Here is a 17,749-nt window from a genome sequence, read left to right as displayed (position 1 = left end):
ATCAGTGGACACATCTCCAGGCCCACTGCTAGGCTCAGATAACAGCGAGAGAGCAGCATGAGGGGGAAGGACACAAAAGGCCAAAGGCTAGCACAGCACAGCACCACACCGAAGCCCTGAATGACCTGCTCAACCTGTTAATTTAGAAAGATGTGGACTGCAGATCAGATTTGAAATTAGCTGGGTTGTCTTTGTATGGTCCAGATCAGATGTCCCCTTATTATTGTTTTATCTTTAAGATTACTATTTTGAAGCCAGTCTAGGTCGGGTATAAGTCTACAAGGAGAAGCCTAAAAGCACAAGCCACTCTGTGTGTCTTGCACACAGTGAATGATAAACAGTCCAGTAGAACAGTGCTGAGGAAAGTGTTTGTGCCATCCTGACTGGTCCCCTGCTGTTTTGTCTCCCTCAGATACAATGGACAAAGTTGAAGACCAGCCCCATCTGCCTGGTATGAATTCTACCCTTTGTTCTAGTCCTCCATGAGTTTCTGTCCCGCTCATTCTCCTTCTCTTTCTCCATTTTATTTCTCCTGTAGTGAAGTGTATTGGTTTACTATTGTAATACTACATCCACCCCTGCTGTGCTGAACTATGGTAACTATGTACACTTCTTCCAACCCCCGCAGTTCCTTGACAAGGTGGAGGTGGAGATGAGAACGTGTGAGGAGCCCCGTGCTCCAAATGGCCCCTCCCCTATTGCCATCACTGCTGGCCAGAGGTAAGCCTTACCTTTTCTGTCTGTTTGGAACCTTTTTGAGGGGAATTTGTGATAGATCCATTTATTTTATACTATTATATACTGTATATAACTGTTGCTCTGGACAGATATAATTTACTGAAAACCCACTGTCTTTGGTCATATTCTCATCTGTCTATTGTTGTGTCTTGCTGCAGTGAGTATGGCTTCGCTGAGAAGGTGGTGGAGGGTATGTCTGTCATCATCAACTCCATCACCATCAAGGTGCAGTCCCGTGCCTTTCACGCCTCCTTCGAGCTCTGGCAGCTCCAGGGTAACAGTCTCAACCCCAAATGGCAGAAGACTGACCTCCGCTACACCCGCATCACAGACCCCAAGAGAGGAGAGGTATGCCCACAAAATTAGGTTTCATGTAGCGGTTAGTACAGTATGTCCAGGTTTCATGCTACAGTTAGTACAGTATGTCCAGGTTTCACGGTACAGTAAGTCCAGGTTTCATGGTACAGTATGTCCAGGTTTCATGCTACAGTTAGTACAGTATGTCCAGGTTTCATGGTACAGTGTGTCCAGGTTTCATGGTACAGTTAGTCCAGTATGTCCAGGTTTCATGCTACAGTTAATCCAGTATGTCCAGGTTTCATGGTACAGTTAGTCCAGTATGTCCAGGTTTCATGCTACAGTTAGTCCAGTATGTCCAGGTTTCATGATACAGTATGTCCAGGTTTCATGGTACAGTTAGTACAGTATGTCCAGGTTTCATGCTACAGTATGTCCAGGTTTCATGGTTTCATGGTACGGTTAGTCCAGGTTTCATGGTACAGTTAGTCCAGGTTTCATGGTACAGTTAGTACAGTATGTCCAGTTTTCATGGTTTCATGGTACAGTATGTCCAGTTTTCATGGTTTCATGGTACAGTATGTCCAGTTTTCATGGTTTCATGGTACAGTATGTCCAGGTTTCATGGTACAGTTAGTCCAGTATGTCCAGGTTTCATGGTACAGTTAGTCCAGTATGTCCATGTTTCATGGTACAGTATGTCCAGGTTTCATGGTACAGTATGTCCAGGTTTCATGGTACAGTTAGTACAGTATGTCCAGGTTTCATGGTACAGTATGTCCAGGTTTCATGGTACAGTATGTCCAGGTTTCATGGTACAGTAAGTCCAGGTTTCATGGTACAGTTAGTCCAGTATGTCCAGGTTTCATGGTACAGTTAGTCCAGTATGTCCAGGTTTCATGGTACAGTTAGTACAGTATGTCCAGGTTTCATGGTACAGTTAGTACAGTATGTCCAGGTTTCATGGTACAGTATGTCCAGGTTTCATGGTACAGTATGTCCAGGTTTCATGGTACAGTTAGTACAGTATGTCCAGGTTTCATGGTACAGTTAGTACAGTATGTCCAGGTTTCATGGTACAGTTAGTACAGTATGTCCAGGTTTCATGGTACAGTTAGTACAGTATGTCCAGGTTTCATGGTACAGTATGTCCAGGTTTCATGGTACAGTTAGTACAGTATGTCCAGGTTTCATGGTACAGTTAGTACAGTATGTCCAGGTTTCATGGTACAGTTAGTACAGTATGTCCAGCCTACAGAGTCACTGTATTTGTTTTTCAGGCCAGCAATAAATATCACTTAATTAGGCAAATTGTTCAGCATTTTATTGGTCATGATTTCCAGCCCCTCTATTTGAGATCAGGAAATGCGTCTGCGTTATCCTTAGAAATGACCTCGTTTACATGGTCTCTCTGTTTTTCTCGTAAAGAGACTTTTAGGCCAGTGTACTTGTAGCTCGTCCCATATTCTGGTTCCCTAATATGTATATACGTGTGTCTGTGTCTTTGTCTGTCTGTGTATGTTTTGTGCAACTCCCCAGGTTTTGACGTTTAAGGAGATCAACTGGCAGAGTCTGCGTATAGAGGCTGATGCCATAGAGAGTGAAGACCAGGACCTGGGCAGTATCCCACTACGCCTCATTACCAACCAGGGACGCATCCGCATCGCCCTGAAGCGCAGGGTAAGACTGGGCCATGGGTAGGCCAGGGAGGGTGGGGTTTACTTGATGTGACGTTTCCCCAACAGTTTAACCACGTTACATTTTCTTTCTCAAAAGCAACTGTTCTCAAGGTGCTTCAGAGTAAATAAACACACAGTCATTGTATGAATGTAAAATTGCTTCCTCTGTAACATGATGACTAACTAGGTTTCTCCTCTGTCTTTAATCATATCCCAGGTGAAGGACTGTAATGTTTTGGCCTCGAAGCTGCTCTTCATTTTGGACGACCTGCTGTGGGTGCTGACGGACTCTCAGCTCAAAGCTGTCATCCACTACGCCAAGTCCCTGAGTGAGGCCATGGAGAAGTCTGCCCAGCAGAGGAAGAATATGGCTGCAGAGTCTCTACAGGTACCGTCCTCCCGCCTTCCTTTTATATGTGTTAACAACAGCACAGAGTCTGCAGCCTGCACTTATTTTGTGCTACAGTTCTATTTCAAATGTAGCTATATTCAGTGGCGACCCGTCATTCAGGGTAGGTGGGGCAGAGCCTGAGCCCAATCTGTTTTGAGCCCTGCATATTTAGCTAAAACAAATAAAACATGTATTTATTCTCTGTGTGCCTGTTTTGGATGTGATTTTGGCATTCATTCGTGTCACATATCGGTTTGCAAACAATGTAAAAAAAACAAAATCATCCTTGAGTTAATAAAGCTGCATACGAACGTGGTATCTTTCTTGAATAAGGCAGCTCCAAAATGCAGGTGTTTCAGACGAGCTCAGTGTTTTCTGTGGTGGAGGGGCAGCCAGCGGAAAATACTGAGTGTAAGTGTCGATAGTCTTCTGTAGTTGCGCCGTGATTGGTTCAGTGTTCTGTCACTCATGGGGACACTACGTCACTGTAGAATCTACAGGGAGAGCTAGGCAGTTAAAGCCCCCTTGGGTGTTGCCAAAGATTTACATTAGAAATCAAATCAAGTTTTATTGGTCGCAGACACATATTTAGCAGATGCTATTTTGGGTGTTGCGAAATACTTGTGTTACTAACTCCAACAGTGCAGTAGTATCTAGCAATTCACAACAATACACACAATTTAAAAGTAAAATAATGGAGTTAACAAATATACCAATATTAGGACAAGCAATGTCGGAGTGACATTGACTGGAAAACAATAGAATACAGATTAAATGAGTAAAATTGTATTTAAACATTATTACAGTGACCAATGTTACCTTATTAAAGTAATCAGTGATTCCATATCTATGTAAACTCAGCAAAAAAAGGACCCTGTCTTTCAAAGATAATTCGTAAAAATCCAAATGACTTCACAGATCTTCATTGTAAAACACTGTTTCCTATGCTTGTTCAATGAACCATAAACAATTAATGAACATGCACCTGTGGAACGGTCGTTAAGACACTAACAGTTTACAGATGGTAGGCAATTAAAGTCACGGTTACGAAAACCTAAGACACTAAAGAGGCCTTTCTACTGACTCTGAAAAACACCAAAAGAAAGATGCCCAGGGTCCCTGCTCATCTGTGTGAACGTGCCTTAGGCATGCTGCAAGGAGGCACGAGGACTGCAGATGTGGCCAGGGCAATAAATTGCTATGTCCGTACTGTGAGACGCCTAAGACACCGCTACAGGGAGACAGGATGGACAGCTGATCGTCCTTACATTGGCAGACCATGTGTAACAACACCTGCACAGGATCGGTACATCCGAACATCACACCTGCGGGACAGGTACAGGCTGGCAACAACAACTGCCCGAGTTACACCAGGAAAGCACAATCCCTCCATCGGTGCTCAGACTGTCCGCAATAGGCTGAGAGAGGCTGGACTGAGGACTTGTAGGCCTGTTGTAAGGCATGTCCTCACCAGACATCGCCGGCAACAATGTCGCCTATGGGCACAAACCCACCGTTGCCGGACCAGACAGGACTGGCAAAAAGTGCTCTTCACTGACAAGTCGCGGTTTTGTCTCACCAGGGTTGATGGTTGGATTTGCGTTTATCGTCGAAGGAATGAGCTTTACACCGAGGCCTGTACTCTGGAGTGGGATAGATTTGGAGGTGGAGGGTCCGTCATGGTCTAGGGGCGGTGTGTCACAGCATCATCGGACTGAGCTTGTTGTCATTGCAGGCAATCTCAACGCTGTGCATTACAGGGAAGACTTCCTCCTCCCTCATGTGATACCTTTCCTGCGGGCTCATCCTGACATGATCCTCCAGCATGACAATGCCACCAGCCATACTGCTAGTTCTGTGCGTGATTTCTTACAAGACAGGAATGTCAGTGTTCTGCCATGGCCAGCTAAGAACCCTGATCTCAATCCCACTGAGCACGTCTGGGACCTTGTTGGATCGGAGGGTGAGGGCTATGGCCATTCCCCCAGAAATGTCTTGCAGGTGCCTTGGTGGAAGAGTGGGGTAACATCTCACAGCAAGAACTGGAAAATCTGGTGCAGTCCATAAGGAGATGCACTGCAGTACTTAATGCAGCTGGTGGCCACACCAGATACTGACTGTTTAATTTGATTTTGAACCACCCTTTGTTCAGGGACACATTATTCAATTTCTGTTAGTCACATGTCTGTGGAACTTGTTCAGTTTATGTCTCAGTTGTTGAGTCTTATGTTCCTACAAATATTTACACATGTTTAGTTTGCTGAAAATAAACGTAGTTGGTAGTGAATGGACGTTACTTTTTTTGCTGAGTTTACATAGGGCAGCAGCCTCTGCAGGGTTGAGTAACCGTGTGGTAGCCAGCTAGTGATGGCTATTTAACAGTCTGATGTCCTTGAGACAGAACCTGTTTTTCAGTCTCCCGGTCCCAGCTTTGATGCACCTGTACTGATGATAGCGGGGTGAACAGGCCATTGCTCGGGTGGTTGATATCCTTTTTGGTCTTCCTGTGACATCAGGTGCTGTAGGTGTCCTGGAGGTCAGGCAGTGTGCCTCCGGTGATATGTTGGGCAGACCGCACCACCCAATGTGGAGAGCCCTGCGGTTGCGCGCGGTGCAGTTGCCGTATCAGGCGGTGATACAGCCCGACAAGATGCTCTCAATGGTGCATCTGTAAAAGTATGAGGGTCTTCGGGGCCGAGGACCTGGAAGCTTTTCACCTTCTCCACTGCGGTCCCATCGATGTGGATGGGGCGTGCTCTCTCTGCTGTCTCCTGAAGTCCACAATCAGCTCCTTTGTTTTGTTGACATTGAGGGAGAGGTTATTTCCCTGCCACAACTACTCCCTGTAGGCTGTCTCATCACTGTTGGTAATCAGGCCTACTACTGTTGTATCATCTGCAATCTTGATGATTGAGTAGTAGGCATGCGTGGCCACGCAGTCATGAGTGAACAGGGAGTACAGGATGGGGCTGAGCACACACCCTTGTGGGGACCCTGTGTTGAGGATCAGCGTAGTGGAGGTCTTGTTTTCTACCTTCACCACCTGGGGGCAGCCCGACAGGGCGGGGTTCAGACCCAGGACCTCAAGCTTAATGATGTGGAGGATACTGTGGTGTTGAAGGCTGAGCGGTAATGAGTGAACATCATTCTTACATAGGTATTCCTCTTGTCCAGATGGGATAGGGCAGTGTGATTGATGGTGATTGCATCGTCTGGATCTATTGGGGCTGTATGCAAATTGAGGTGGGTCTAGGGCAGGAGTGGGCAATTCCAGTCCTCGAGGTCCTGATTGGTGTCACAGTTTTGCACCAACCTCAGCTAACACACCAACACACCTGACTCCAATAATCACCTAATCATGATCTTCAATTTAGAATGCAATTTGATTAATCAGCTGTGTTTGCTAGGGATGGAGAAAAAGTGTGACACCAATCAGGCACTCGAGGACTGGAGTTGCCCACACCTGGTCTAGGGTGTCAGGTAAGGTGGAAGTGATATGATCCTTAACTAGCCCCTTAAAGAACTTCATGATGACAGAAGTGAGTGCTACGCGGTGATAGTCATTCAGTTCAGTTAGCTTTGCTTTGTTGCGTACAGGAACAATAAAGAACATCTTGAAGCAAGTGGGGGCATCTGACTGGGATAGGGAGAAAATGAATATTTCTGTAAACTGGTCTACACATGCTCTGAGGGAGCGTCTATGGATGCCGTCTGGGCCAGCAGCCCTGCGAGGGTTAACACGCTTAAATAAATGTCTTACTCATGTCGGCCATGGAGAACGAGAGCCCACAGTCCTTGGAAGCTGGCCACGTCGGTGGCACTGTGTTATCCTCAAAGCGAGTGCAGAAGGTGTTTAGCTTGTCCAGGAGCAAGACACCGTGTCTGTGACTTGGCTGGTTATCCCTTTGTAATCCATGATTGTCTGGAATCCACCACCACTCTCACCTTACCAGGATCCATCTGGACACTCCCAGCAGAGATGATGTACCCCAGAAAGGGGATGGCGGAGCGATGGAACTCTCACTTCTCTGCCTCGATAAACAGCTGGTTGTCCAGGAGGCGTTGAAGAACCTGTCGGACATGGAGCACACGTTCTTAGGGGGAGCAAGAGAAGACGAGGATGTCATCGATGTAGATGAAGACAAACTGGTTCAACATGTCCCGGAGAACATCATTCACCAGAGCCTGGAACACAGCAGGGGCGTTGGTGAGGCCAAATGGCATGACAAAATACTCATAGTGGCCGCTGGCCGTGGTGAAGGCGGTCTTCTACTCATCCCCCTCCCGTATCCACACCAGGTGGTAGGCGTTCCGTAGATCCAGATTGGAAAACACGGTGGCCCCCTGGAGCAGCTCGAGGCCGAGGAGATGACTGGTAGCGGGTAGCGGTTCTTCACCGTTATGTCATTGAGTCCCTGGTAGTCAATGCACGGGCACAGAGAGGACGAAGGACGTATAAATCCTGCAGCTAGGGAGTCCCCAATGTAGGTGTCCATAGCCTTGGTCTCCGGTCCCGACAGCGAGTACAATCGTCCCCGGGGCGGAGTGGTGCTAGGTAGAAGGTCAATCCCGCAGTCATATAGTCGGTGCGGCGGATTCGAAGTGGCCCGGGCCTTGTTAAACACCTCCCGAAGGTCCTCGTACTCCACGGGAATGGTGGAGAGGTCCGGGGCACCTTCCGAGCCCCCAGGAAGACGTCCCGGGGCAGGTTGCGCTGACCTCAGACACTGGGCGTGGTAAAACGGACTCCAGCCCATGATGGCACCAGTAGATGAGGGGATTGTGTCGCTGGAGCCAGGAGAATCTCAATATCACGGGAATCTGAGGAGACTTGATGAGCAGGAATTGAATAATCTTGCTGTGATTCCCTGACACCCGTAGGTTGATGGGAGTGGTAATATGAGTGACCCGGCCTATAGAGCACCTATCCAGCGCTCTAACTTCCATGGGAGTGGAGAGGGGCTGAGTGGGGATGTTCAGCTCGGAAGCCAGGGTAGCATCCAAAAAACTGTCATTGGCCCCAGAGTCAATGAGGACCCGGAGAGTTTTAGACTGGCTTCCCCACAGCAGAATGCCATGAACAGGGGTGCGAGCAAGGGAAGTGGGAAAGTTCTCCATATGACCCACCAAAGTACTCATTCCTACCAGTGAGCCTGATCTCTTTAAAGGACAAGAGGACACAAAATGACCAAGAGTCCTGCAATACAGACAATTCTTAATATTGATCCTGTATTGCCGTTCCGCTGGCGATAGCCTGCGATATCCCTGGACGTGCGAGCAAAGTTGAATTTCCTTTCCCTCCGTCATTCCTGTAGTCGCCCATCGATTTGGATGGTCAAAGCGATGAGGGAATCGATATCCTGAGCAGCAAGCTCGTCCTTGACCTCCTCCGAGACTCTGTGCAGGAACATATTGAACAGTGCTTCCTGGTTCCAAGCACTCTCCGCTGCCAATGTGCGGAAATCCACCGCATAGTCAGCCACACTGCAGGAGTCCTGCCGAAGCTGGATTAGCCCCCGGGCAGCTTCTCTCCCGGAGAATGGGGCGTAAAAAACATTCTTCACCTCTCCCACAAACCCCTCCTCATAATGCATGTAACCCCAAACTGTTCACACCCCATTTGTTAGAGTAAATCAAACATTTTATGATACTTGATTGACTCAACAAAATCAATGGGGGCCCTCTTGGGGTCGAGGCTCTTAATCAGGATAAAGGTAAGACCCAGATGCAGACCGTGTCGAAGGAACAGGACGGCAGGCAGGCTCAGGGGCAGGCAGAGTGGTCAGGCGGGCGGGCTCAGGGTCAGGACAGGCAAGGGTCAAAACCAGGAGGACGAGAAAAGAGAGACTGGGGAAAAGTAGGAGCTGATACAAAAAACGCTGGTTGACTTGACGAACTGGCAACAGACAAACAGAGAACACCTGTATAAATACACAGGGGATAATGGGGAAGATGGGTGACACCTGGAGGGGGGTGGAGACAATCACAAAGACAGGTGAAACAGATCATGGTGTGACACCCTTGGGCACATAATCTGGCCATGGTAATTAGAAGATTTAGATGACTGGTTATTATATTTGACCTACAAAGCTAACATGAGCTAGTTGATGAACTGGACATTTCTGACAGGTTATAAGTAGCTTCATAAGTTATGTCAGTGAATGACAAACTGCCCATGCATTACCACATTTCAAACTCTAACTACTCTCAACAGCAGTAGTCTAAGGTAAAAGCCTGACTAATTTCCAAAATGTGTTGGGACCCATGGTCGGTATTGACCCCATTCTGGGTCCGCCTGTTGAGTATGGCTGGTCTAGATATTATAATAGTCTTTGTGATAGTTAGAGATAATAATGGTATGATTTTGTGTTACAGACTGCACCCCCATCCCCTGGTATCCACAATCTATGGACAGACCCTTCACCCCCCCCCAGCGTTGGTGTACCCAGTACCCTGGACCAGTACTTTGATCAACACGACGTCAAAGAGTCTTCCTACCACACCTTCATCTCTCGTCTAGACCTGCACATATGCAACGACAGCTCCTCAGCAGACCCCGGTTAGTCCCACAGACTATCCCACAGACACCCCAAAAATGTCAGTGCACAGAATTAGCCTATAACAAAGGTCAAATAGGGGGTACTTATATTTTCCCTGTTTCACACATGTACAAGTGTGTAACCTGTACAAGTGTGTGGCGCGAAATGGACATTTGTTTTTGCATATCCTACTCCCCCTGAGACACCCTCAGAGAGTATGACCTTTTCTGCCTGTAGAGATACAATCTATACTTTCTGGTTGTCCTAATACTCTTTAATTAAAACAATTAGGATCTTGATGGTGGAATTTAGTTGTCAGAGGTGAACAAAGCTTTTGACCTCTGACTTCTCATGTCACACAGATGAGCCTCCACCTCCAGGCTCCCAGGGTGCAATGCAGTTGACCTTCCGGAAGCTGGGTTTTGACTACTACCCCATCCACCGGCCCGGTGAGTGTACTTCAGTGTTTCCGCTGCAGTCATTTATATATTGTGCTGCGCTACGGCAAAATAATATGAAACATGACAAAATATTTCTGCCGAGGCGCACTTGGAAGATGATAGAACAATCCACATTTACTTCTCCTTTGCAAACAAAACGAGTAAGGGATAGAAAAACCAGACAACCCCATAGTGGAATAGTTAACCTATTTATCTTGTCAGCTTGTTGTTGTGTGTGCTATGTGAGAGAGAGATTCCTCTTGAGCATTCACGTTACGAGTGCCATAGGGAGGAAACATGCATTCTGACAAGCAGTCAATGCACAAAAATGCAGTCATGGGGAAAACAACAGTTTTAATTAGAGGTCAATTGATTAATCGGCATAACAATCGGTTTTCATAACAATCGGTAATCAGCCTTTTTGGATGCCGATTATGGCCGATTACATCTTTGATAGAGCAGTCTGACTGAGCGGTGGTAGGCAGCAGCAGGCTCGTAAGCATTCATTCAAACAGCAATTTACTGCGTTTGCAAGCAGCTCTTAACAATGCTTGAATCACAGCGCAGTTTATGACTTCAAGCCTATCAACTCCTGAGATTAGGCTGGAAATACTAAAGAGGCTATAAGAACATCCAATAGTCAAAGGTATATGAAATACAAATGGTATAGAAAGAATTAATAATTCCTGCGGCTGAACATGAAAGGGGTTCCTTCGTTATTTTACCATTCATGTCTTCCATAGGGAATGTCTTGATCTACTTCAAATAAGGTCTGCGTTTCGTGCAGACTTAAACCGCCTAGGTGTTTTGAAACTCTTGTAAATCTCGCTAGGATAAGGTAATGTTTGTAAACATATGTTAATAAATCCACCCCCCCCCAAAAAAAATAATATTTGTTTATATTTAGCCAATATTGATCAGAGTTACCTTGTCCTATGGATATCTACAGAGATATCAAATTGACAAGGTGGTGTAAGCCTACGTGAAACACAGACCTTATTTGAAGTGAATCTAAAATATCCTTTGGAATAAATGAATGAAGGAACCACTTTTCAGATTTTGCTGGAAGGTGTCATGGGAATTATGACTCACACTTTGGTAGTCAATTCTTACCATACCCATTATTAAAATAAGATTTCCTGCATATAGAAATGACAGTTTTTGTTTTCAACATTCAACACAGGTAACTTAAACTCTATTTTTTTATTACTCCTGCGTTGTCTTGGATGTGTGCTGAGGGTAGTTTTCCCGTTGGAAGGTGACACTCCCCAGTCTGAGGTCCTGCCTTTGAAAAATATCCCCACAGCGTGATGCTGACACCACCTAGCTTCACCGTAGGGATGGTGCCAGGTTTCCTCCAGACGTGACTCTTGGCATTCAGGCCAAAGAGTATAATCTTGGTTTCATCAGACCAGATAATCTTGTTTCTCATGGTCTGAGAGTCCTTTAGGTGCCTTTTGGCAAACTCTTGGAGACCTTCAATGCTGCAGACATTTTTTGGTACCCTTCCCCAGATCTTTTCCTCGACACAATCCTGCCTCAGAGCTCTACAAACAATTCCTTTGACCTCATGGCTTGGTTTTTGCTATGACATGCACTGTCACTGTGGAACCATATATATACAGGTGTGTGCCTTTCCAAATCATGTCCAATCATTTGAATTTACCACATGTGGACTTCAATCAAGTTGTAGAAACATCTGAAGGATGGATGATCAATGGAAATAGGACCTATGCACCTGAGCTCCGTTTTTTATTTGTAATACGTTTGCAAACGTTTCTAAAAATCTGTTTTTGCTTTGTGTGTAGATTGAGGATTTTTTATTTTATTTAATCCATTTTAGAACAAGGCTGTAACGTAACAAAATGCTTCTCAGTCCTACTTCAAAAAATGATCCCCCCTTCCCCGCAACCTTTTCGTCCCACTGCTACAACATTTTCCAGAGGAAACACTGGTGTACTTCCCCCTTTCTGTCAAGAGACTCGTGCTCTTATTTGTTATAATTAGAGTTCATGTTTATTCGCTGCTGTCTAGATAGTGCTCCCACTGAAAGTTCAACCTCCATTCAGACTTCTAGTAAGCCTCATCGACATTCATTCATGCAAACTAATAGCCTGGATGGAGAAGGTTGCATGCCCATTGCTATTATTCTCAGTGGAATTCCTCAACTATAGAATGTATAAAGCACCACAATCCCTTCCAGAACTCTGCACTTCACTTCATCAGTACTACTGGTCTGTTACACAATTACAGAAAACCCATTTTAAGCGAGAGTGGATTGGTTTGCTTGCGCAATCATGCAAAATCCCAGATCAAATAGTAAAACAGAATCTTTGGAGAAGTTGATATGTATAACTGGTATGTTTTTTTATATTTTGATTAGTATGAGAGATGAGATTCTTTCAATAATAACCCTGGGGATGCACTGAACCCTATTGTATAACTCTAATGAATGACCTTTGTATGACATAACGTAGGGCTCCCGAGTGGCGCAGCGGTCTAAGGCACTGCATCTCAATGCTAGAGGCGTCACTACAGAGGCTGTATCACAACCGGCCGTGATTGGGAGTCCCATAGAACTTCGCACAATTGGCCCAGAATTGTCCGGGTTAGGGTTTGGCCGGGGTAGGCCGTCATTGTAAATAATTATTTGTTCTTAACTGACTTGCCTAGTTAAATAAAATAAAAATAACATTTGACCTGCAGCTGATGGCTGTCAGCACTGGGAGCATCACTGTGGAGCAATGGAGGCCCGAGCCCAGTGGGCTTGCAGACTGCTGCAGGAGTTCCAGAGGAGGGTGGAGGCGTCAGGTATCCCTGGTCCACATTCTGAGATCCCCAACCAGGCCAAGGACTCCCCCGCCAAGAGGGCTCACGGTGAGATTCACTACCAGGTTATCTTACTGTAGTATTGATCTGATACACCAACAGACAGACCTGTACCTAGTGATGAGAATAGCTACCTTGTGTAAGTTAAGTTATTAATAAGGAAAGAGAGAAGGCGTTGATAGATACTGAACAGGAATGTTTGATGTGGTCTTTTTGTCCTCACTGTGTCATTATCAGGCCCCAATTGTCTCTCTCTTGACATAGATGGACAGCCCAGCCCCCCTGACAGGGATCAGAGCTCCAGGAGGAACTCAATAGCACCTCCTCCCCCGGGGAATCCTCTGAAGAGGCTCCGCTCTAGCTGTGTGGTGGTACGAATGGATGACCTTGATATCCATCAGGTGAGACTGTGCTTGCTTTCTGTTTTTAGCCAGCTAGCAAGTAGCCTACAGCCTATTGGCAGGCACAAAAAGAGGAAATGTAAAACAAACCTAAACTTTCATTACATGAAGCTATTAATAATAAATATGCAGTTGGTTTTCTTTCAGATTAGTTTACAGTGGGGATGTTTTCAACATCATTCTTATTTGCATTTCTCCCAAGTGCAAATCGACGTGCATGAACTGTGTGGACCGCTTAAGAGAGGAAATCCTTTTCACCTTGTCATGCTCGACCACCCTAAAGCATGTCAGCTGTGATGTAGAAAACCCCTGCCACCACAAATAAAGCTCAGTAGTTTCTTATTATCCAGCCATAGAAGAAAACTGATTTAAAATGCAGCATGACATGATTATGGATATTTTTGGGTTGAGTTGAAAGTTGTTCCCTTTTTTCTCTGAAAAAAAAAGTAATTTTTTTTGCATTCGATGATGTATAGCAGGGGTCCCCAATTACATTCAGCCGTGCTCCAATATTTCCTTGAACGATGGTCGGGGGGCCGGAACATAGTTAGATCATTTGTACACTGCAAATTGACTGTAAGAAAGTCAAACAGGTATCGTATTTGACAAAAACAGAATTATTTCAAACCTATATACATTGAGATACGATCGCAGATGCCTGTATTTATGCATGTGAATACTTGGGAACAGATTTCCTAAATTGAAATCACTTTGAGCTTGGGGGTCCCAAATAAAATCACCCCCGGGCTGAATTTGGGCCGTCTTACTGGTGTATAGTTAGTACTGCATTGAGTAATTAAGATCCTTGTGAGTTCCGTTCACTCTGACAGTCAGAAAACTCATTACTTCACTCCTGCCGATTGTTACATTTTCGATGTGAGAAAAGCACTTTAGAGATCAATTTCATATGAATCATTATTGCCACCCCATCCCCTCACACAGGTGTCTACAGGGGGACGCCACAGCAAGAAGACCCAGTCCTTAATATCCTGTAACCGCAAGGCCCTGAACCTAGCAGACAATATACCAGCCATCCACCTGCAATTCACAGAGTATTACTTCCCTGACAACCCTGGTTTGCCTGGTATGAGCTGACCACATTGTGTGTTTATAGTAAACTGGTATTATCTTAGTAAATTACTGAAACAGTATTTTCTTGCAGATTCTCTGATTTAATATTCTGTTTTTTTGGAACAAAAGAAACCATTAGAATATTATCTTACAACAACTGAACAAATGCTCCTCTCTCCATCCCCCTCTCATTCCCCAGTGCCCAACACTAACCTGTATGCCCAGCTGAACGGCCTACAGCTGTGCCTAGACCCAGCCAGTCTGCTGTGGGTCAACCTGTTCTCGCGGGGCCTACTGCGTACCCTGGAGCAGGTCAAAGCCTTCTACCAACTCCAGGACGGCAGCAAGGCAGAGGAGCACGTGGACATCCGCATGGACGCAGCACAGATCAAGGTGAGATTGAATGAATGAAACCAGGCCAAGTTGTCAGGAGGAAGAGAGCTGCATCGTTGCAGGCTGTGTCCCTTTTAGCAGCAGAGTATTGCAGCTCATTATACAACTTCTAAGTCATTGGAAATGTTGCAAACAGTTAGTGTTGCTCATGAAAATTGGTTGAAAATGTATGCCCTTCACCAATTTATGCCCTTCACCATTTTGTAATGTGGCTTGTGTCTTTATGATGAGCAGTTTTCTCTCTAGGGGCACATCATGTAAACGTTGATGTTTATGTTATTGTTAGGTTAATGTATCAGGTCAGTAGATGACTGTTTCTGTGTCTCGCCCTGTCTGTCTGCAGTTGATTATTCCCCTGGAGTCATCCATCATGGACCACCAAGACAGGCCCCAGTCTCTGAACATCACTGTTCCCCAGACGGTCCTCAGCAACACCTGCCACTCCCCACACGGCACCCGGGCCGACCTCAACGCCACCTACAGCAGCTTCTCCACCTGCCACTTCTTCCAGTCCGCTCCCCCCTGCTCCTTCCCCCGAGACCAGAGCGCCTTTCTCCCCCTACCCTCTGCCTTCCTCCAGCACTCCCTGGAGATGGAGCCCCTGCCCTTTTCTGAGATGAGGCCCCTCCGGGCCAAGGACGTCTGGTCCCTAAGTCTCTCCCGCCTGTCCGTGAGCTTCGAGGGGGCACGGAAAAGCAACAAGGGCAGAGCTCACCCCTTCGTGGAGCCTTTCACCATGTCTGTGTGGATATGTCGTCCATGTGCGTTTAAGGGCTGTTCCCTGGTCTCCTCTCCCAGTGAACCAGCTCCTGTAGATCCCAACCATGGATCCTTAGAGCAGGAGAACCAGCTCCCTTTCAACCCTGACCACCACAACCAGGGCAGTAAAAAGGAGGCTCCAGTGGCCTCTATTCACTTCCTGGCCCAGGCCATCACACCGGTCAAGGTGTGGCTCAACCACTACCAGTATGTGGCCCTGCTGCGGATGAAGGACACCCTGGCCAGGCTGGGGGGCGAGCTGGGCCGGGACACCAGGGATGCTAAGCAGGCCAGGGGCCAGGAGTCTGAGCCCCCTACGATGTGCCTAGCCCTCCTAATGGACTCAGTGGAGCTGGGGCTCCTGCTACCACCTGCAGCCATGGAGCCTGAGGAGGAGGCCCACACCCCAGGATCTGAAAGCCCCAGCCTGACAGACTCCGACCTCTCCCCCACTCACCAGGCTACATCGCCAGGCCTTCTTGAGGACAGTGGGATAGGAAATGGTACTGCCACCGTCAACAGCTCTCCTCCCATTGAGCAGGAAGTGGATGGTGTGGTAGAGGAGGCCAGCGAGGCAGTAGAGGTCATGGAGGGGGAGACAACCCAGGAGGATGGTCCTGTCCCCTCTCCTCCCTTCTCCCCTGAACACCATCCCTCCCTCCTGTCTAGGGACCCCTCTACCTTCAGCCTGGAGGAAGAGCTGTCCAACGCCCTCACTGCCACCAAGGACGTCACCAAAGATGCATTTAGTGCCTCCCTGGACCTGACTAAAGGGGCTTTCTCCATAACAAAAGATGCCTTCAGCTTCATGAGTCGCGGGTCAGGGATGAGCAAGCTGTTCACTACACAGGCCAAGTAGGTTTCCCAGCATGCTCTCCTGATTTGCTGTTGTCATTACACCATATGGTTAAGGTCTATCAAGTCCATAGTGTCAACTGTATGGATGTGTGGTTTTACTCGTGTGAATGACCAAAAAGGCTGTTTCCTGTTTTCTGTTTGTGTAGGGAGCAGCGCCCCGAGGAGGGATGCCCTATGGCCAGTCTGCGGCTCCAGTCCATGAAGCTGTCTCTCTCACAGTACTCATTTGACAGCGCCATCCTGGACGGAAGCCTGCCCGACGACCACCTCTCAGTGGACAGCGACTCTAGTGACAACATTCTCATGGATGGTAACTCCTCATCCAAACTCCACAACATAGATGCATATTGTATCAATATTTTATTGATTTATTCAGATCTCTGTTAGCTTTTGCAGAAGCAGCAGCTATTATTCCTTGGGTCCAGACAAAAACAGAAAACATGACAAGTAACAAAACACTGATAGACAAGAACAGTCACACAAAGACAGAACATTTGAAAAGAAACAGTATCTATCTCACTAGTAACAGGGTTTCAAAACAATAGGCTGCTTAGTCTTGAATCCCACTGTCAAAGTCTGGCCATAAGTAAGCGTTTTCTTTGCCCCTGTGTGTTCTGTTCTGTGATTTCAGAGTCAGGAGTAGAGTCCATGATGCGACCCAACAGCACCCTTGGGCCCATGGACAGTGGAGGCAGCGCTGCCCCGGGGACAGAGGGAGGGTCATCAGCCGACCTGAGCAGCTCCCTGTCCCAGAGCATTGAGGACATCACACAGGACACAGTAAGTCCCATTTTACATACACACACTGTCTAGTGTGACATTACAGAGACCGACAGTAGAGGCATTGTCAGAAATAGGGCTGTTACGGTGACCGTATTACCACCACACTGGCAGTCACGAGTCATGACCGCAGTCAAATTCCACTTGACCGTTTAGTCATGGTAACTAGGCTTCTCCAAAACTGTGTTCTGATGCTGCTGATGGTCATTAGTAGCCTATCAAACTTGCTAACTGCTAGTCGCTAATGACCTGGTACTCAGCGATCTATTGTACCTCTAGTCACTCTGACATAAAAGAAAATGCAATCGAAAATCAAATCAAACACTTCATGAGAGCCCATTACTATATTTATTTCTCAATTCTCCTAATATTAAGCACATTGCTTTGCTTTACAACAGGAGTATAGCCTACATGACTGGCATTAAAATTTTCTTTCCCTGCCCCTGTGGTGACAGGCGCATGATAATGGTCCATTCTAAATCAAATCAAATTTCACACATATATTCTTTAGTATATGTAAAGACAAGATTAAATTAAGAATAGTCTGATGGGTGACCAGATTAGCCTATCACTT

General features: G+C 46.5%; 1 protein-coding gene across 1 annotated transcript in view; it reads left to right on the top strand.

The window, feature by feature from the left end:
• Nucleotides 1–17,749, top strand: part of LOC139416616 (bridge-like lipid transfer protein family member 3A) — a 65,993-nt gene that overhangs the window by 37,911 nt on the left and 10,333 nt on the right. The window contains exons 3-16 of the mRNA XM_071165494.1: nt 413–451; nt 629–720; nt 897–1,086; nt 2,575–2,715; nt 2,932–3,102; nt 9,481–9,664; nt 10,007–10,093; nt 12,791–12,961; nt 13,178–13,314; nt 14,257–14,398; nt 14,585–14,778; nt 15,122–16,392; nt 16,542–16,705; nt 17,027–17,175. Coding sequence (XP_071021595.1) covers nt 413–451; nt 629–720; nt 897–1,086; nt 2,575–2,715; nt 2,932–3,102; nt 9,481–9,664; nt 10,007–10,093; nt 12,791–12,961; nt 13,178–13,314; nt 14,257–14,398; nt 14,585–14,778; nt 15,122–16,392; nt 16,542–16,705; nt 17,027–17,175 — 3,132 coding nt within the window. The remainder of the gene's footprint in view (nt 1–412; nt 452–628; nt 721–896; nt 1,087–2,574; nt 2,716–2,931; nt 3,103–9,480; nt 9,665–10,006; nt 10,094–12,790; nt 12,962–13,177; nt 13,315–14,256; nt 14,399–14,584; nt 14,779–15,121; nt 16,393–16,541; nt 16,706–17,026; nt 17,176–17,749) is intronic.

The sequence above is a fragment of the Oncorhynchus clarkii genome, chromosome 9 (genome assembly GCF_045791955.1).
Source record: "Oncorhynchus clarkii lewisi isolate Uvic-CL-2024 chromosome 9, UVic_Ocla_1.0, whole genome shotgun sequence".
NCBI lineage: Eukaryota > Metazoa > Chordata > Actinopteri > Salmoniformes > Salmonidae > Oncorhynchus > Oncorhynchus clarkii.
This window is presented reverse-complemented; position numbering and strand designations above follow the sequence as displayed.